Source organism: Miniopterus schreibersii (genome assembly GCF_964146895.1).
Source record: "Miniopterus schreibersii genome assembly, chromosome: 10".
Lineage (NCBI taxonomy): Eukaryota > Metazoa > Chordata > Mammalia > Chiroptera > Miniopteridae > Miniopterus > Miniopterus schreibersii.
Window position 1 is genome coordinate 64,846,432 of NC_138110.1, and position 21,616 is coordinate 64,868,047.

General features: G+C 41.2%; 1 protein-coding gene and 1 pseudogene across 4 annotated transcripts in view; both read left to right on the top strand.

The window, feature by feature from the left end:
• Positions 1-21,616, top strand: part of ATRN (attractin) — a 109,631-nt gene that overhangs the window by 72,875 nt on the left and 15,140 nt on the right. For 2 of the 3 annotated variants that reach the window (XM_081148418.1, XM_081148416.1), the window contains exons 23-25: positions 1,051-1,129; positions 2,226-2,383; positions 17,561-17,622. In XM_081148418.1, coding sequence (XP_081004544.1) covers positions 1,051-1,129; positions 2,226-2,383; positions 17,561-17,622 — 299 coding nt within the window. Of the gene's footprint in view, positions 1-1,050; positions 1,130-2,225; positions 2,384-10,498; positions 10,749-17,560; positions 17,623-21,616 lie in introns of those variants that run through there. The other variant, XM_081148417.1, reaches the window with a different exon arrangement.
• Positions 10,916-11,517, top strand: LOC308562385 (small ribosomal subunit protein eS19 pseudogene; annotated as a pseudogene). The gene has a single exon. The product of its transcript is annotated as a small ribosomal subunit protein eS19 pseudogene (transcript).

Below are 21,616 nucleotides of genomic sequence, written 5' to 3' on the forward strand. Positions count from 1 at the left end.
AATATTAAAATTAAACACTTGAGCTGTCCTTTCAAGAGGAAGGTGAGGTTGTTATCAATAAATGAAAAGGTAACTGCTTTATGAGAGAAACTTCTGATTTGGAGATTCCATTTTGAAAACGTTCCCATTGTTGTGGTCTTGTCCTGTAAAAACTATCAAAACAATACCCTTAAAATTTTAATTTTCTAATGTGTTTTATCTTACAAAATGAAGAATTTCAGCAAGATTGGATCCATTTTTAAAATATAAAATTACAATGTATGACTTATTTGCAAAAATACCACCAAGAAAAATTTATTTGCCAAATGTCAGTAAAAAGTAAAAAATAGTATTAAAATTTACACAGTTCTCAGACATATCTTTTCAGTCATCAAAACCAAGAATCAAAATAAATTCAATTAGTTCTTTAAAGTTCTATATCTCTTAAGTGGTAAACAAGGTTTTCAAAGCTAATGAAATATATTTAGTCATCTTTCTCTTGAAATAATATTTTTAGTGAGAGAAAAATGTTATTCATATCACCAATTAATACAATCAGATTATTTTTTTATTTAGTTTATTTCAGCATTATATGCTGCTTTTAAAACCATTTCTGTTTTGGAGAACTTTACACTGTATTCGTTCAGAAGTACATAGGCTGAATTTATAAATACATATAAAGTGGGGCCCTTGATCAAGTGTTTTCCTACCCAGACATTTGGGAACAGCTTCCCAGAGGTTCCTTAGGAGGCTAATTTCCCTAACATAGACTGTAAGTCATTGTGCACTGGTGAGGCTATTTTTAAAAAAGATATCTTTTTCATGGAGTTAGGCATTTGATAAACCATTAAATTCCATATATTTTTATGGGAGAGAAATCAAATTTATTTGGGGTATATTGCTTATATTGGTTAGAAATTTTGCTAATTCTTCTATAAATGTAAGTTTCTTTTAAGACATTGTAAAATATTTGCTTTGTAATTAAGAAAGGTAAAAGTAAAATTTACTGCTTTATTTTAAAATCTGGAAACTATTATAATTAATTTTCTAATTATCTGTACCTCTCATCAGCAAAATAGGGATTTGGACATGTTCATCAATGCCTCCAAAAACTTCAACCTCAACATCACTTGGGCCGCCAGCTTCTCAGGTAAAAACATACCTAGAGAAGACCTTCTGAGTGGAGTTAATAGATTAAGAAACATGATGTAGGAGTTGAGAAAGAGGGTTCTGAAGAAAGACAGATGGGTTTGAAACCCTGCTTTGCCACTTATTAGCTGGGAGACATTGAGCAAATGTCTAAATCCCTCTCTAGATTTTAGGGTTATTCATCATAAAGAGAATTGTGGTATAGGTTAAATTAGGTTCTACGTGCCAGTGCCTACAGCGGTGCCAGGTTCAGTATATGCTCACTACCCATGCCCTACCACCACCACTAATAGCATTCTGCAGCTGCTGTTCTGCCACTGCCATTATCCCGTCCGTGCTTCAGAGTGAAAAATGCAAGTGACTCGTAGTTCCAAGAAATAGAAACATTTAAATAGAATAAGATTTTAGTAGGTACAGGGAAATTCACTTTGGGAATTAAATCAGACTCTATGAGCACAGCTTTTGCTACCTTGCTTATCTTACTGTGAGTCACTGAAGATGTACTGGGGCAAAAATCTACTCAAAAAGTAAAAGGTGGGCCTTAGTAGTGGTTAAGACATAGCTTGATGGACCTGGGTTTGAAGTCTGCCTATTACTTACTGTGCTGCACTGTACTTGTTGTGCCCCTATAGGGGAGATACAGAGCACTGACAAACAGTAAAGGGGAAATGCAGAGCAATTGAAGTGTTGTGAACAGAGTGGATGTCACTGCTTCTTAATTGGATTCTAGTGGTATCTTTATTTTCATGGCCACGTGCAGCCCATAACAGTGGAGGGGAGTTGCAGGGATTCCTGGTAAAATCATTCTGGTTAAGGCCGTGGGCTTGTATCTGTCTTCCCAGCTTCAAATCCCAACTCCACTTCTTCCTGGCTGTGTGACCTGAACCAAGTTACTTAGTTTCTCGGAACCTTAGTTTCCTGATCCGTAAATGAGGATAATAGAGTTGTTAGGATTAAATGAGATTGAGCTCTTAAAGGCTGTTTCTGGGAGAAATGTCGTAAGTGTTTAGTAAATGCTGTTATCCTTATTATTAATGAGGGTAGATTCTGCCCCCCAAAAAATAGTCTCTTCTGTTTAATTCTTTTCTTCCTAATAGCTGGAACCCAGGCTGGAGAAGAGACGCCTGTTGTTTCAAAAACCAACATTAAAGAGTACAAAGATAGCTTCTCTAATGAGAAGTTTGATTTTCGCAACCACCCGAATATCACTTTCTTTGTTTATGTCAGTAATTTCACCTGGCCCATCAAAATTCAGGTAAGATATGCTTTTTGGTCTCATCTGCAGACATGGTGAACTCTCTTTAGTGGAGACTATATTCACTAATTTGGAACGTGTGGTAAACGAGATGTACAGTATTGCTTTGCCTCTGTAGTATCTATGGTACACGAGTACTGAGCACATGACTACCGTAGAAGATTGTAGTGGGGATGGTGTAGACCACTTATGGAGGAAAGTTATCAGAGCTTTTGAAAGCAAGTTGTCACGTAACAGATTTGATCATTTTAATTGTAATTTCTTCATTGAGCACTTGCCATGTAAAAGTTTGTAGAACTACATAAAGAGCTTCAATTCTGGAGTAAGGTGGGTATAAAGGAAACAAACGTATAACCAGTGAAAGTTAGAGTGTGGAAAGTGCCACGTGGAAAAATCCCAGAAATGCGATCAGTTTAAAGGAAGACGGGATAGTGTGTGATGGGAGGCAGTGTAAGATCACATTAAAGAGCTTAGGCCTTACAGTCAAACCAGCGTGGGTTTGAGTCCTGGCTTGCTCCTGTACAGCTCAGATAGCCTCTCCACATCTCAGATTTTTTGTACATGTGACCTGCAAGGGTAAGTCAAAGGATTCATGTCACCTGCTGCAGCCACTACTGTTATCCATCTGCTCATTCTCTGCTCCCAGGGCACTAGTGGACTCCCTGTCTTCCAAGACACATGGTCCAAATTGTGCTTTTTATAATCATCTGCTACTGTGTCCTTGAGGCCTTGCCTTAATACTTTTCTCTTTCACCACCTTCATTTTGGGTAAATGTGGAATTTAGGGATGGGTGGACTTTCAGGAACTGGTTCACCTTTAGCCATGGAAGCATGGTCACTGGACGAGGGCTGTGGCTGTTTGTCGACTTTCCAAAGCATGATCAACTGAAGCAAGTTCCCACAGATCAGTAAGGATGGGTTTGCAGTCTAGTTCTGGTGGTTGTGTGTTCATGCCTCAGGGCTGTGACTACAGAACAATCTTTTCCTTTCCGGAATGTGGAGAACAGGCTGTGTTGTATTTTTTCTCACCACCCTCTTTCCTTTTCCTGTCTAAATGGTCTACAAGTTCATCCTCTATTCTGCTTCTCCTTTTGCTCTTGCACGGTCTGCTTCCTTCCTCAGCCAGCCTTCTCGTATGCATTGACCACATTCCCTATTTCTATTTCCTCTTACTCATTCACCCATCAGCCCAGAACAGTCTGTCTCCTCCCCTCACCACATCCTGAAACTGCCCTTAGTGAATTCCAGTTACTGAATTCTCCAGTCTCCACTCTTTTAATAGAGTGACTTGAGTCACTGTCTTTCTTGCCTACCTGGTCCTTTCTGTCCCTGATTCTCTGGCCAGTCTTTTTAGGGGATCTCCTTCCTTAAACATTGGTTGTCTGGAATTCAGGTTGGTTCTCTTCTGTCTTCGTTGCAGTCTCTGGACAGTTCCATCCCACGTGTAGGTACTACTACTCTCTGGTGATTCTCAGGGCTCTGTTTCCAGCTCAGCCTATCCTTATCCCACACCAGTAAGTACTCTTAGTTGCTGCCTAGACGTATCTACCTGGACATCCACAAGCCCTCTGCACTCAGCACATAGTCATTCTTGTGACCTTAGCCCCAAATCCTGTGCTTCCTTTCTCAGTGAATGACACCACCTATTCATCACGTTGTACAAGCCAGGCCTGGGAAGTCATTTGCATTCCAGGGAGAAACCTGACTTGGGCATGGTGTAACATTTTCTTACTTTAAGCATTGCTGGATTCAGGTTGCTAGTATTTCGGTTAGAACATTATATCTATTTCATGCATGAGAACGTCTTATAATTTTCCTTTCCTGTCCTTTGTGGTCTTTATATCAAGGTTAAACTAACCTTTAATAATTATAAATTGAGGAATTTTCTTTCTCATTTCTGGAAGAGATTATATAAGATTAGAATGACATGAACCTTGAATACTTGATAGATCTATAAAGTCATTTGATTCTGGTGTTTTATATTTGGAGTTGTTTTTAACTGCTGATTCAGCTTCTTTAATAATCATAGGATATTTTGGATTTTCTCTTTCTGTTTAGCTCAGTTAAGATTTTTTATTTCATATATTTTTCAAAGGTATTGACACAAAGTTTTTCACACTGTCCTCTTATCTAACCTTTGCAGCATCTGTGCTTAAGTGTACTGAATCATACACTTAAAAATGGTTAAATGGTAAATTTCATCTTATATATATTTTACCCTAACAAAAAACAGTTTTAAAAATCACAACAAGATTTTTTGGTAAATATAGACAAGCTTATTCTAAAATGTATATGAAAAGACAAAGATTCTAGAATAGCTGTAACAGTTTTCAGAAAGAGGAATAGCCTTGGATGGTTTTCTCAGTGATTAGAGCGTCCACCCACAGACTGAAAGGGTCCTGGGTTCTTTTCTGGCCAGGGGCACATACCTTGGTTGCAGGCTCAGTTCCCTGCTCCAGTTGGGCTCGTGCAGGGGGCAACCAATCAATGTGTCTCTCTCACATCGATGTTTCTCTCTCTCTCCTCCCTACAACTTCCACTCTGTCTGAAAAGCAATGGAAAAAATATCCTCGGGTGAGGATTTTGGGGGGGGGGATTTAAAAAGAGGAATAAAGTGGGAGGAATCACTGTATGCGGTGTTAAAGCTTACTATGTAGCTAGAGTAACCAAAGCATTGTGGGTATTACTGGAGGAAAGACATGGAATAGAATTCAGAAGCCTGAAATAGATCCACATAAATATGTCCAACTGTTTTTTGACAAAGGTGCAAAGGCAGTTCAGTGGAGGAAGGATAGCCTTTTCAACAAGTAGTGTTGGAACAATTAAGACAACCATAGCAAAAAAAAAAAAAAAGACCTACGGCCTAAACTTCACATCTTACATAAAAATTAACTCAATATGGATCACAGATTTAAATGTAAAATAAAGCTATAAAATTTTAGGAAAAAATCTTCACACTTTAAGGCTAGGCAAAAGGTTTTTAGACTCAACAGAAGCACGACCCATAAAAGGAAAATTTTATAAGCGCAGCTGGTGTGGTTCAGTGGTTGAGCATCTCGACCCGTGCACCAAGAGGTCGCTGGTTCAATTCCAGGTAAGGACACATGCCTGGGTTTCAGGCTCAATCCCCAGCAGGGGCATGTAGGAGGCAGCCAATTGATGTTGATGTTTCACTCTTATCAGTATTTCTATGTCTCTGATTCTCTCTCTCTAAAAAAAAGGAAAAATTGATAAATTGGACTACATCAAAACAAAAAGGTTTTCTTCTGTGAAGGACCCTGTTAAGGGGATGAATAAACAAGCTACACACTGGGAGAAAATATTTGTAAACTGTAGTTCCGATAAAGCACTGGTATCTGGAATACAACAATAATTTTCCCCCTGGCCGGTGTGACTCAGTTGATTGGAGCATCATCTCATACACCAGGAGGTTGCAAGTTCAGTTCCTGGTCGGGGCACGTACCTAGGTTGCAGGTTTGATCCCTGATCAGGGCATGTAAAATCAGTGAGCATATCCATGGTGAGGATTTAAAAAAAAGAAGAAGAATTTTCAAAATTCAACATTAATAAACAATTCATTTAGAAAATGGACAAAAGACATGAAAAAGCATTTCACCCAAGAGGATATACGTATGTCAAATAACCACATGAAAAGATGTTTAACATCAAAAGCTATTAATGAAATGCAAATTAAAATCACAATGAGATATCACTGTACACCTATCAAAATAGCTAAAATGGAAAATAGTAATAACACCAAATGCTAGAGAGGTTCCAGAGAAATTGGATCATGTGTACATTGCTGGTGGGAAAGTGAGTTGGTACAGCTACTCTAGAAAATAGTTTGGCATTTTCTTATAAAACTTAACTTGCTCTTACTATACAATCCAGCACTTGCATTCCTGGGCATTTATCACAGAGAAATGAAAATTGATGTTCACGCAGACACCTGTACACCAATGTTTATAACACCTGTACAGCAGTATTTAGCAACTTCATAATAGCCCCAGACTGGAAACAAGCCAAGTATTATTCACCTGGTAAATGGTTAAATTGTGCTATGCACATATCATGGAATAATACTCAGCAATAAAAAGAAACTATTGATACAAATTGGATAAATCCCAAGGAAATTTTGCTGAGTTTGGGGGGGGGATTAGAAATTGGCATTTTGCGTGATTCTATTTCTATAACATTTAAGACATTTGAAAATAAAACTTTTAGACCAAATATAGATATAATCTGTTGAAGCTTCACCTTTCTGTCTTCTTCTGACTGTGACCTTTAGACCCTCTTTTAAAAGGGGTCATCTAGCCCCACTGGCGTGGCTCAGCCATTGAGCATCAACCTATGATCCAGGAGATGGAGGTTCAGTTTCTGGTCAGGGTACATGCCTGGGTTGTGAGCTCGATCCCCAGCAGGGGACATGCAAGAGGCAGCCAATCAGTGACTCTCATCGTTGATGTTTCTATCTCTCTCTCCCTCTCCTTTTCTCTCTCTGAAATCAATAAAACATATTTAAAAATAAATAAATAATAAAAGGGGTCATCTGATTAGTTCAGGCCCTTCCACACTCTAGGGGAGGGGATTATATAGGGTGTATATACCCATATAGTGGGAATCTTGGGGGCCAACCAAGTGTTTAGGTTACTTGTCTGACCCTAAAGAACTTGAACTCTAGGCTCCAGTCAGTACAATTTCAATTTGATAATACCTTCTAACAATATAAAATTATAGATCATATACATTTGTAAAGTACTTGATTTGAGCTCTAGCAGATATTATTTGTTGACTTGTTTTAAGTAGAGATTGTTTTCACAATGGCATACCTTGGGATATTCTGACTCCAATTGAACTTCAGACTTTGTTGCTTATAGCTGAAAAAATAATTAATATTTTTTAGATTTTTAGTGAAAATCTTGAATTAATGCTGCTGTCTTTTTTCCCATTTGGAGAGAGCTCCGTGCGCATAAACAGGCTTTTGTGCTGGAGGTAGCCGTGCTGTTGCCAATGCGGAGTTCTAGTTTTTTTCCTCCCGATGCTCTGTTGCTCCACCCTCTGAAAGTCACTGAAATGGTTTTAGAGCATTTCCTTCTAGAGGGATCTCTTCCTCACACTTACTTTTGAAAAGTACTAATTTTAAGTTTAAGAATCAAAGAGATGTCGATTTTCTTCCTGATTTTTGCTGCTCTTTACCTGGGCTGGATCACTCACTTGAATAAAATCCCCTTATGAAAGCTGCATTCAGGACCACTTTTGAAAATAAACGATGGCATGCTCACCATTTAGTTTGCCTTGAAAAAGCAGGTAAGTTCTATTGAAAATGTGTCTTTTTGTTTGTTGGTATTTGCAAACAGTGTGACTAGACCTGTAGCATCTCGTGTTCTCAGTGTCCTCACATGACGCTGGTTCTTTGCACTTGGGACTGTATCTGGATGTGTGCTGGGCAGAGGGGCTGAGCTTGCGTCTTCCCAGGCAGATGCAGTCATGTTCTCAACAAAGGGAGCTATATGTTTCTTTATTGCTCTATTTTCCTCAGAGCCTTCGCTTTTCTAGTAGAGATGTAGTTAGCTCTTAAACACATGCATGCACACTTAGAGGCTGTACAAATTCAGTAAAAATGTAGAGAATAGGGAATGTCTAAACTGCGCAGTATAGGCCATTCAGTTAAATTTCAGTCGCTTTCATTGCATGCAAAATAACTTTTCTGTCTTCTCATTTTTTTTAAGCAAAATAACTGAGGAAATCTAATTCTCTACTTAGAAATTCTTGTAAACATTGGTGCTTTGAAAATGGTAATTCTAAACTCAAGTTCCTTCACTCTGAACTGATCCCAGGATTCTTTTCCATAATTAGGAACAGATCAAAACTTATAACTGCTAACAGGGAATTTGAAACTAACTAAAAGTCTTTGTAGATGCAGTTTTAAAAAACACACCCACCCAGACTGAAAGAGCCTGTGTGTAGTAGGGTGGTGGGTATGTTGGGGCTAGTTGCGCCTATTTTCTGGTCAGTTGCTCCTGTGGCCGAGTGCCCCTCCCTCAACCCTGCTTTGTGAAAGTGGTCCTAGGTTCTCCCCAGTGAGCAGGGACTCAGCTGGCTCAGCCAGGAGGATAGTTTGGGAGTGTGGGTATTCAAGATAGAGAACGGACAGGAAGATGTGTGAAGGGGGAAAGTGGGTGGTGAAGCTGGGATTCTGGCTTGTTACTGGCTCTGCAACAGAGGTTGTTATTGTAATGTGGAACTAATATTAAATCCCTCACCATGCTGGGTGTTTCATCTGCTACTTTATGTAAGAGGCTAGTGTTCACAAGTGGAGGCAACACAGAATTTGTATTGAGAACCAGGCATTCATTTGGATTTTAGAGTTATGTTTATGGGTGCTAACAGGATTGCTATACTGAGCAAAGGATGTATGAAACTTTTGTTGACTCGGATATACTTTTTTTAGTAAAAGCTTTATTGAGATATAATTCACATACCATACAATTCACCCATTTAAAGTGCACAGTTTAGTGGTTTTTAATATATTCATAGAGTTGTGCAACCATGACCACATCAATTTTAGAATATTTTCATCACCTGAAAAAAAAAATCCCATACCCATTAACAGTCATTTCCCATTCCTCCCTCCTCCCAGTCCCTGGAAAACACTAGTCTACTTTTGTCTCTATGGATTTGCCTATTCTGGACATTTCACATCAATCGAATCACATAGTATGTGGTCCTTTGTGACTGGCTTCTTCACTTAGCACAGTGTTTTCAAGCTTCATCCATATTTGGTATGTTTCAGTATTTCGTTCCTTTTTAAGATTGAATAATGTTCCATTGTATGGATATACCACATTTTGTTTATCCATGCATCTGTTAATGGATACTTGGGTTGTTTCCTCTCTTTGACTATTATGACTAGTGTCAGATATACTTTTAATGTTTGCAGTTATTGTATAATAATTATGATGAAGTATATATAAACCTCCTGGTGTTAGATATCTGTGCCTTAAGGGTTTTAAGAATTATAAAGCATGAAATACATTTAAAACTAAACTACATAAAGTATAAGTTTTTCCTTGTTTCAAGTGGCATTCAAGGTTCTTATACTACCTGTGGATTTCATCATGATCATTATTTATTGTTCCTTCTTTTTGAAAGTCTCTTCTGCTTTTCACCTGTGGCTTTGGCTGTTTCTTCTGAGCTCTTCAATGACATTGTGCCCTTGGGTTTCCTCTGGACCCTATCACTGTGGACATAGTCATCCACACTATCTGTGAATACCACCTATGACTAGAATGGGTAAATCTCCATCTCTAGCAGAACTTTCTCCTGTGAGCTCCCAAGCCAGGAGCCACTAGACTTCCTTTAACATCCATCCACTCAGCAGATTTTCTGGCCCAGAGCAGCAGCCATGAATAGATAGCAGGAGCTATGTCAGAGGCTGTGCTCCTGGGAACCCTGGGAGGAGATGGGAGAGAGTGTCCTCTGTCATCTGAATCTCAGTGAGGAGGGGCAACATCAGAGCTGAGTCCTAAGCAACATGAGGTCAGGGAGTTAGTGTTTGGTGTGGGGAAAGGAGTTTAGCAGAACTGAAGTGACAGTCCTATGAGCAGGATGCTGGAGAGTTAGGCCGAGGCTGTCATGAAGAGACTGGAGGTTTCTTCTGAGGGGTTTGAACTGTAGCCTGAAAAACCACTGGGAGTCATTAAAATACTTTAAGCTAAAAAGTGACTGAAGATCAGTGTTTTTGAAAGGCCCCTCTGGCAGCAGTTGGGAGAATAGGTTGGAAGGAGCCAGGCCTGAGTTGGAGTGTGCAGGTAGAATTCTTGTTTAGAAACCTAGGGGAAGGTTTCTCTGTTGACCCTTAAGCATATCCCATGGCAGCTTCCTTCCCTCATCTGTGCGTCCATAGCCATAGACTTGTCTGGTTTTCACTACACAAAAATGTCCTTCAGGGCAAGGACAATGTTTTATATTTCTGTATCCTCGGTGTTGTAGCACAGTGTTAATCAGTTGTAGACGCTCCATAAATGTTGCTAGATGGATGCATAGTTGTGGGTTACAAGAGCTTTACGTTTTTAGTATCAGAACTTTTTTACAACTTTTGTAATTTCTTTAAAGGTGCGGACAGCTTTTTCTGATATTGTCAGAGCGATTCCTGACCTGTGCTAAGAAGCCAGCTGGGCCCAGCCGGGCGTGGCTCAGCGGTTGAGCATCGAACTAGGATCCAGGAGATCGGGGTTCGATTCCCGGTCAGGGCACATGCCTGGGTTGAGGGCTGCAGCCAATCAGTGACTCTCTCATCATTGATGTTTCTATCTCTCTCTCTCCCTCTCCCTTCCTCTCTCTGAAATCAATAAAGATATATTTAAAAAAGAAAAAAAAGCCAGCTGGGTTGAAGACCAAGAATTTGTCACCCTAATCTCCACAGTGTGGAATTAGATGACTGAATTGTTTTAGGTTGGACTTTGGTCAGAGGAGTTGAGAGGTCGAAGAAAAGGAAGGGACACGGACACAGACATTCCTGCACAGAGTAGCTGGGGGACACTGTCTGTATTGAATACTTAGGAACGAAGTACCTTCCCCTGGCTGGCAGCGCGGGGGCCGCATGGTGCCCGGAGTTACTGTAAAAGATGTGAACCAGCAGGAGTTCGTCAGAGCTCTGGCAGCCTTCCTCAGAAAGCCCGGGAGCTAAAAGCCCATGAATGGTGGACACTGTCGAGTTGGCCGGGCATAAAGAGCTCGCTCCCTATGATGAGAGTTGGGTCGACACATGAGCTGCTTCCACAGCGCGGCACCTGTGCCTCCGGGGCAGCGCTGGGGTTGACTCCATAACCAAGATCTGTGGAGGATGGCAGAGAAATGGTGTCATGCCCTGCCACTTTAGCAGAGGCTCTAAGAGTGTGTGGCTCACTGGGTCCTCCAAGCCCTGGAGGGGCTGAAAATGGTGGGAAAGGACCAGGATGGGGGCCACAAATTGACAACTCAGGGACAGAGAGGTCTGGACAGAATCGCTGGACAGGTGGCAGCTGCCAACAAGAAGCATTAGAACAAATGCTGTGTTAATAAATTGCCTTGTTGGTAAAAATATTAAGAAAAAAGAAATGATAGGAAGTCTGGGATTAGCTGCAAAATGATATGATCACAGGGAAAGTGGATAAAGTATGGATGAAACATAATTGTCCATGAGCTGGTCGTTATTAAAGGTGGGTTATGAACATACTGGGTTCATTACAGTATTCTCTCTACTTTTTTATAAAGCTAAAAATTTTCCATAATAAAAAAATGAAAAAAAGATAACACAGGTGGTAGAACAAGAAATAAAGATCCAAGTGTATTATTTACCCTCCTTAAGGTAGCTACAGGAATGTGCCTCAGCTAGGCCTGCAGCCTGGGCCAGGTAGGATAGATCTCGGAACTGATCTGCTTTACTTTACAGGAAGCACACAGAATTAAACTGGGAGGGTTTTACCGGTTATCGGCCACTGCTGGGCAGGCTCTAGAACAATCAGGGATCAAGAGCAAAACTCCTTCTCCCTTAGCCCAGAATACCTCACCCTGGTGAAAATGGCAAAGGGAGCTTCCCCAAGAGCTTCTGACTTCACCCCCAAGCAGGGGTGCATCAGAGGCCTGAGGGCTTCTCCCCATTGGCTGTGAGGACTGGGAATCTACCATCCAGGGGGCCATGGCTGCATTTCTCTTGCTCCTGCAGTTGTGGGTAACAGGCACATCCTCTCCCTGTATCCAAGGGTTTTCTATCCATTTCCTGTCTCTTGACATCTTTCTGTCACCATCACCCTCAGGATAACAGCACAGACACTAAACAGGGGAGAGGGGATGATGGCCTGCATCATCTTCCATTATAGCAGGAAGTCAGTAAGTGATGCCTAACATGGCTAAATCAAGAAATGACATTTTAAAAAACTTATTAGTGATAAAAAGGTAACCCTCAGAACTGAGGAGTCCTAATTAAAGGTGGGGGCCTCTGGAGAGAAGCCTTAAGAAGAGAAGGGGAGAGCAGGAACCAATGCTTTGCACCGTTAGCCATTTGGTACTTGTTGATATTTCAACCAAGAGAGTGTCATTCTTAATATTTTTAAAATTATTAATGAGCATGATAAAATGGAACAGGAATTCTGGAGAGTGGTGAAAAGGAATGGCTGGAAGGAAATTTGGGGAAGAAAGTACAGAGCACCATTGACGTGGGAGGTTGGGAGTGGACAGATGGTGAGTGTTAGCTTGCATGTCAGGAGTGAGTGGCTCAGTGGTATTCACCGGCCTTGGGGCTCTGACTAGAGCTTGGGTATACAATTTTTGTGCCAGCAAAAACCAGCGTTAGGTGGGTGGTATGTGAGGCCAGGTAATGGGCCCTAGGATCCATTCCAGGGCCTGTGGTCTCAACAGAGTTTCATGTAGAACTTTGGGTTTTGTTTGTTTGTTTGTTAAAGAAAGTTATTTTGTCACAGCAAAACTCAGGGAGGTGGCAGCACTAGACCCAGGTTAGAGTGTGCTCAGCCAGTGTCCACAGAATCTTCCATCCTTGGCATAGCTGAGGCCTGAGTAGAAAGCTGTTTGTAGACAGGCGTAAGTTCTTATGGGAGGAATCAGTCCTTTCCTGGCTTCCAGCCTATGGCTTCCAGCCTGGCTTGCCAGAACTATGTGACAAGATTAGCATGGTGAAGCCAGGAGCCCAAATGGCAGCCGTGTCCACTTCAGCCATTTTTGGTCCTGATGTGAGGTCTTCATTGTCTGCAGAACTTGGCCTCTTGGGAAGATTCGAGGAGCAGAGGGGCTGTAGTCTTGATGGACTCCCAGACCAGGTGGAGCTGAGCCCTGATGGAGCTGCTAGCCTCAGGGGGCCATGGAAGTAGCCCACAGAGATTCTTCTGGGTACATAGAGACCTTGGGTTTTCTGAGTCTTGACAGGTGCTGCCTCAAAGTTAAGAGTGCTTTGCCTCACAGGGTGGCCAGCCGTCCTTTCTCATCCTCTCCCTGTCTTGCATGTTCGTAACAATGAAGATCATTCTTGGTGAAGATGAAAGATTAAAGGCCCTTCCCTCTCTCTTTTCGAACCTTCTGTATTAAAAGGTGATCTTTCCCTACTCATTCAATATTCATTCACTTAAGTTTTTGAGTACCTGCTTTGTAAATTGCACATAATAGATGCAAAATGTTAAAAAAAGAAAAAGAAAAAAAGAATTTGTTTCATGGTAGTGGAGAATAAGAAATGTCTTATTTTTAGAATATGTTTGGGCTCAGCCTCTACCCACCACAGTTGATAAGAAATTCATTTTCAGTTTTTCACAGAGCTCCATTCCCTTCTCTCAGGGACTTGCAGAAACCTCAGGGCTTAACAGACAGAGATCTGGGGAAGGACCTCTGATCTGCATTCATTGACTGTTCCCAGCACTCTGGCCCATGGCCATGAGGTTTGTCTGAAGGCAGCTGTCCTCACTCTCAACGTGTGACAGGCTTGGACACAGAATAATCACTGAGGCTCCAGAGCACCCCAGGCCTACCACGCAGTCACCCCATATTCCCCCACGCTTTCAAAACTCTAAAACATCCTCTCTGTTCCCTCCATTTCCCAGTCTCAAGGTTTGGGCCTTGCCTCTCTTTTTATTTCAAAGCACTATCCTCTCTCCCTCTACCCTCATCCTTCCCTTCACTCCCACCCTGGGAAGATACAAGTTAATATCTTTTGGGGCCAAACCTTTCAAGTAAAAATGTTGATTTTTTTCAGTGCAATTCATGAAACTAACAAAATTGTTCAGGGGAAGGAGTGAGGACAGAAATTTAAAAAAATAATTCCTTATTTCAGAGTTTCCTAAAGTGTAGCCTCTGGACACCAACATCAGAGTCACCTGGGGAACTTAATGCTATAGGAGTAGAAATAGGGCCCGGAGTTCAGACTTTGTTGAAAGCTCTCCAGAGTTTGAGAACCCTGGTCTAGTTCTTGGAATACAAAGGTCATCTGCTCTTATGTGGGAGGTGGGGAATTACCTTTTTTTCCCCCCTAAAATATAAGAGAAAACTTATTTAGTCACAGAGGTAGAAGTGAGTGGTAGTAAAAATGAGTTCAGGAGATAATGTGCCTTGGCGGGGAGAGGAGGAGAAAGGGGTCCTTTCAGGGTTGTGGTCTCCACTGATTGGTCGGTGGTAGGGCAGGGGTCATTAGTCAGTGCAGCTGGTCTTGAGGTCAGCCTTGGTGTCACTTGTCTGGTTTTGTTGCTTTTCTGGGCCTGGAGCTTGGGCTCTGGTGCAGGGAAAGCAGAGTGGACTAGAGCTGTGTGAGGAGAATCCAGAGATGCTAGCTGGGGGAATAGAGCTCAGAGGGCACCCATCTGGACCTTGGTGCCGAGTCACTCCCCCATACAGCAGAGGACATCTTTTTCAGGCAGGCATTTACCTTCCAAGGGAAATTACCTTTTATTCTTTCTCCTGACAGCAATTAAAAAGTCAGATATTACCTGGCTGGGCGTGGCTCAGCGGCTGAGCGTCAACCTAGGATCCAGGCGATCAGGGTTCGATTCCCGGTCAGGGCACATGCCCGGGTTGCAGGCTCGATCAATGACTCTCTCATCATTGATGTTTCTATCTCTCTCTCTCCCTCTCCTTTCCTCTCTCTGAAATCAATAAAGATATATTTTAAAAAAAAAAAGTCAGATATTGATACCTTTGTAGACAGGATATAGGAATCTTCCTTTCCAGGTTATCTCTGTATACACAGGTAGAATATGATTATCTCCTGCCCCGAAAAGGAAGTGGGTCAAGTGTTGAGAGAATGTAAAGAGAGCCACTTCCCAGTGGATGATGGAGTGGCTAAAGGAGGAAGGGGGCACACTGGTGGTAGAAAGATCAAGTGTAGTAATATGACCACCTGAAAACACTCATTTGCTGATGCACAAAATTCGTGTTTAGGCAGAGCAGGTCCACCAAATCCTACCCAAGTCCTGGGGGTAGTTGGGCTTCTGAGTTTTGTTTTTTAGAATTTATTTAATATATACTGAGCGCCGCCCCCCTCCCCCCCCCGGCCCCCTAGCAAGCACACCTTAATCAAACTTACCACTGAAAATTGAGTCTGCAGCAGGTTGTGTGAATGTACAGGGATATAAATCTAGATGTCCTGGAGTGTGGAGAGATACCTACTACTTAGAAAGGGAGAAGAATGACACTGGGAGTTTAATTTCTATATAGTAGTAAGAGTTTCTTTGTATTAAGTAGATTTTATTATAGAAATCTTCATTATCTTTAGTATTAGAAAAGTCCACAAATGTTTCATTGTTTTCATAATCATGAAAGAAAGGTCTGATTGGGAGATTATCTTGAAAAATGAATGTCAAAAGTATAAAAAAAGTTTATTTTAAATTTATAGTTAACAACATTTAAATTATGGTTGCAACCATGGGCCAGTTCTTAGAAGAAAGAAAACTCAGTCATGTCTTACTGAGTTATGGGGGAAGTGAGGTCACTATTTTTCTAAGTATCACATTCATTTTCTCAGCAGATATTTATTAAGCACCTCTTACATGCCAGTCGCCCCCTTAGGCATGAAGGTACAGTAATCAGCAGCCAAGCTCCTGTCCTCATGGATCTTGTTTTCTAGTGAGAGAAGAGACTACAAAGAAGTGTACATATAAGGGCTGAAGAAAAATTGAAGAAGACCAGGAGATAGAGCTGTGGCTGCAGTTGGGCAGTGGTGCTTGGAGATCAGTCTTCCTCTTCACATTTGACCTCACAGTGTGATTTAAGAACAGTAGGCAGGGTCCTGGTCAGTTTTCCCAAGCTCCTCTCTCAGTCCTGTTCAGAGGATTTTGAAGGACTTGGGTCTTTATCCTTCATCCCTCTTCGGTTGATATTTCTGCCTAGTCTTCTTTGTCGGTGGTTTTATGTGATCAGTTCTCCAACAGCACTTGCATTAAAGCCTCATCTTCTGCAAAATTGATTTTGCAGTTGATTTGCATGTCTTACAGTCTGTGAGTAGGGACTGCCCAGTTCATGCTTGTTGCCCCAGGGTAATTTTTTTTTTTTAATTTTATTATTGTTTAAAATATTACAGATGTCCCTTTTTCTCCCCAATGACCTGTTCCACCCCGTTCCTTCCCCCTCCCCGTCCCTCTCCCCACCATTGTCCATGTCCTTGGGTTGTGTATATATGCACATAAATTCTTTGGTTACTCTCTCCCCCTCCACCCACCCGCCCTTCTCCATCCCTCTGACATTCATCAGTCTCATCTATGCTTCCATGTCATTGAATCTATTCTGTTCATCAGTTTATTAAGTTCTTTAGATTCCACGTATAAGCAAGATCATGTGATATTTGTCTTTCGCTGCCTGGCTTATTTCACTTAGCATAATATTCTCCAGGTCCATCCATACTGTCCCAAAGGGTACAAGATTCTTCTTCTTTACAGCTGCGTAGTATTCCAGCCCCAGAGTAATTTTTATTAGCACTCCCCTTCACTCTCAGCAGTTCTTAGTTTGGACAATAAATTCATCACCCTGTCGATTAAACATTAATGAATTAAGACTAACACAGTGGATGGGGTGTTAAGCAGTGCTAAATGTTTCTGTGTGGTCGGTCCATTCATTAACATTTTTATATTATGACTTTTGCTTTCCTAGGAAACCCTGTGACTGTGGAGACTTAGATGATAAACATTCAACAAAATAGTACCCCTTTTAGAATAATGTGGGTCTTGGGTACCAGCCACACTGGCAGCCAGCTTATAGAGGCCTGATATGATTTTAAGTTGGGTGTGAATGTGGTGTGACCCTGCTTTACCAAGCACTGGGGGAGCTGCCCTGAGAAGGAGGCACATGGACACTGATAGATGGGTTCTGTGACTTTAAGCAAAACAACACATTACAAAACCAATTTTACCATAGGCTAGTTGATATAAACAAGAGGTAAGTTCCTAGCATCTCATCAACATTATAAGGAAACAACACTGAACGAAACGACGTTATTGGAGGACCTGCTGTATTACTTTTGAGTTGGCAATTAAACAAGCAAAGAAACTAAAGGGATGAGGCACTTTTTCTCAAGTGAAAAAAATTACATTAATCTCTTCTTTAAAATTGAAAGTATGTTTTGAGCTTAACTATTGAACCAAGAAGACTGAGTTAATGGTGCTATATTTTGTAGCCTACCTAATCACACTACCTGTTTTTCTGTCACAGATTGCCTTCTCCCAGCACAGCAATTTTATGGACCTGGTACAGTTCTTCGTGACTTTCTTCAGGTAATTTCACTCATACAAACTATACCTGTTCTTTTGATTGAGGCACTTAATTCCATTATCAGCTCATAAAAAAATAAATAATCCTGAATTTGCACAGATTAATTCTATTTATATTCCTGAAAAGTTACAAGTCAGTGACAATAGTGTAAATTCAGCCTCATGTTATAAAATGAAAACATTTGCTTTGTATGTTCTGACTTTTTAAGCAGCTTTTCATGTACCCTATACTAAAATATAGGTAATTTGACACTTCATAGGGAGAGAATTTGAGGTTGAAACAACAATAATGATTACTGGTGTGTGCTACATATATGCTCCTTCTTGTTCAAGAAATGATTCAGGTGATTATCCAAAGTTTTAAAGCTAAAATGATGTTAAACCCTTAGGATTTTTTTATTATAGTTTTTTAAATTTCATTTTTATGAAAATACTATATATACATAATTGGAAAAGACAAGTGACACAGCGCTTATAAATAAGAGAAAGCAGGAGCATCCTGCCCCCCGCTTCCCCACCCCTCCCTTCTCCCCAGTTTAAATGGTTTTAGCTGTGTTTCACTTATCCAGGCTTACACTGTTTCTTCATTTTTCACTTCAGTTATCTTTTGATGTCCTATTGTAGAATATGAGGCTTTATTAGCTTATGTTACTTCACCCAACAACTCGCCCACACCACAGAACACCTCCCATTCATTTAATACAGTACATCACAGTGCGTGGCTAAATCAGTCATCCCCGTTTAGGTCTTCCTTTATCCATCTGGAATCTATTTGGATGTAGCTTTACTTTTTTTCCAAATGGACAGACTTCAGAAACTTGTCAGTGAATCAAAGCAGGATATTAATTACCTCAACTCCAAGGCCACACCACCCACTAGGTTGGGAATTCACTGTCTATTTTATTTCCTTTTTGCCCAGCTTAGCTCATTGGAGTTGAGTGGGGACCCAGGACCTCTGTCCCAAATGATGCAACGCCAGCAGTATGAAATGCTGGAAATGTGATGAAACTTCTTCACATTTACAGGGAAGTCTCTCCCTCCCACAGAAAGAAACTGCCCTCTCTCATTACCACAGAAGATTCCAACATCTCTTCCCACTCCTCCCAACATTTTTTTTATCCTGCTTAGTGCCAGACAACCAGGACTCACACCAGCTGTGTTCACAGTTCTCCAGAACGGGACCAGAATCATTCTGTATTCTTGCAAATTCAGTATTTCATGAATATTTGCCCTATTACTTCCATCAAATGATGAGTCCTTCTAAGGTTGTTGTCTTTTCCTTCCCTTTTTTGCCATGTGAGCAGAAGGGCCTGGAGAAGTGGTGTACTTAAACCTAGTTTTCTGCATTTGCCTCAAAGGTACCTACCTGCCCACTGACCTGTCACATTCTTACTCCTTCAAAACACAACCTAATTGTCTACTCTGGGAAGTTTTCCACTGGCACATTCACCCCAGAGGCCACCCCTTCTTGGACTGCGACCTACTTGTGTTTTCAGTGTAGCGCGTCATCACCCTTTAGTGCAGGTATTTAACAATGTAGAGCTTAAGGGCAGACCATCAACAGGCAGACCTACAATTTGACATCCAGAGATGAACAGGGCCAATTAGAGGCCTCTTCTATAAGTTTTAAATTGGATTCTGAGAGTCTGAAACACTTATCTCATGAATCTCAGCCCTAGCTATACCGTAGAATCACCTGGGAAGCTTAAAAAAAAGCAGCAGCAGCCTGGGCCCCTCACCTAGATGCTGATTTAATTAGTCTGGCATGGGGCCTGATCATTGTGATATTTAAAGGCTCTGTAGTGATTCTTATGATCAGGTGGCATTGAGAAACCCTGAGTTACCTGAAAGTCATGTGAATTCAGGGACTGGGCAGTAGTACATTCATCCACATGCCAACTAAAGCATAGAAGGTCAGATGGGAAAGGAGATTGTGTAACCCCTGAGGAGCTGTGACCATAGTCTCAGCTCCTGGCCGCTTCATGATTGCAGTTCCTACAAGAGCTGGCTGCCTGAATTCTCTGAGAGAGGCCCGTAATTATTCCCCATGCCATCCAGTGATGACACCTAGGTAGCAGTTATCTGGGATTTAAATTCTAGGTTGTAATTATTTTACATTACAAAGGAACAGTTTTTATAAGTTTTACTGCGTTTTTTTCTTGCACCATTTTATGTATCCCTCTTCCCCTTTGTTGGATGATGTTGTTGTTATGCCTAACAATCCTAGAGTAATTCTCTCAGAAAAGATCTGAGAAAGAATTTGATACTTGTTGTGGACCTTTTCAGTCTGAAGACTAGAGTGTTGAGTTTTACAACATTGTCTTCTATTTCTTTGATTGTTTCCTCTCCTCTAATTCTATTTGCTTGAATTCTAGAATTCTGTTAGATGAATGAGGGAGATTCTGGATCTGTGCTCTATATTTCTTTACCGAACTCTGATTTTCTTTCTCATTTCCCTTTTGCCTTTCATTCTAGGTGAGTTCCTCAGCAATATTTTCCAGCTTGTTAATTTAATCCAAAATTGGATTCATTTCTTTTGTTGACTCCATCTAATGAGTTTTTTTAAATGTTTTTAATGCATTTTATTTCCAATACATTTTTAATATTTTTAATGCATTTTATTTCTAATATATTTTCCTTACAGCCTGTTTTGATTTTTGCGAATGCAGTTTCCTTTCATATTCATTTGTGAGATTAATAATATTTTATTTTGAAGTCTTTCTGCTATTAATAATTGTCCCCTCAGATTTTGGATTTTTTTCCTTTTGTGTGGTGTTTGGTACCACTCTTTCACACCGTTGGTTTTCCTCCAGAAGTTTGATTTTTGGCTGTGTTGAAGATTCCACATTTGCCTGTGTGTGAATGCTATTTCTGTCTATCACGGCTTCCAGTGAGTGTGGAGTAGGGGCAGAATGTGCTGCTGGATGGGATATACTCTTAGTCTGTCTTCCGAATGGCCTCTCCAGCCTCGGGACCCGAGCTCATTGCCTTAGCTGCTGTCTTCCATTGCTCAGCACAGGCAGAAAATGGGGAATAAGCCATCTCATCTCATGTGGCCACTCTGAATGCTACTCTCCCAATACTGATACTTCCTCAGAGCCCCCTTCCTTCTCATATCCATTGGCTCTGGGCTTGGAGCCCCTTTTTCACTTTTTAGCACTTTCCAGTCTGTCTTCTATCCCCTTATCCCAACCAAATGGTTGTTATTGAGGGCAACTAGCACATCTCTCTTGTCAAATTTAAAGTTATCCATCTGACCACCATCTGTGAGACTCTTCGTGCCCCCTGGGGTTCCGTACTACCCTGAAGCCGCTCCTTCTTGCCCCCCCTTCCTGAACAACCTTTTCTGTTCACCCTCTCATTGTTGGTATTCTTCCAGGAGCCTGACCTAGGCCATCTTTCCACTCTGCGCTCTCTGATTGAATTTTGCATTCCCTGATTGAACTCTCCATCTCCATCGTTAGCATAACTTGCCCAGAAGTGAACTTTCTGATCCTCTCTCACCAGTCTTCTCCCCATCACAAATTGCAACATCATGCTGCCAGTTCCAAGTCCCTGCTCTCCCTTTATTTCCAAAAGGCTCTCCCTTGCCATATCCCAGCACTTACAGCTTCAGTCTGCTCCACCTCCATCCACTCCCACCTTAGCCTAACCCACAGTCTCGCCTATTTCAGTTGACTTTGGCACCTCTACAATCCACAAAAAGTTGAGAGGAGACCTTCAAAATCATAAGTTAGTCTGAGTCTGTCTACTTATCTCATATGCAGTGTATCTAAAATAAACACCAGGATCCTATGTGAAATGGCCTCTGCTCACCTCTCCATGTTCATGTTATGCTACTCTCTGTGTTCCCACTACATTGTCACCTTCTATTTCTTCAAAAACACCAACTTCTTTCCCACCTCACAGCATATGCACATTTTTCCCTTTTTTCTAGAACATATTTCTCCCTCCCCTTCACCTGTATACTTGTATTCACTGCTTGATTTTTCCCAGC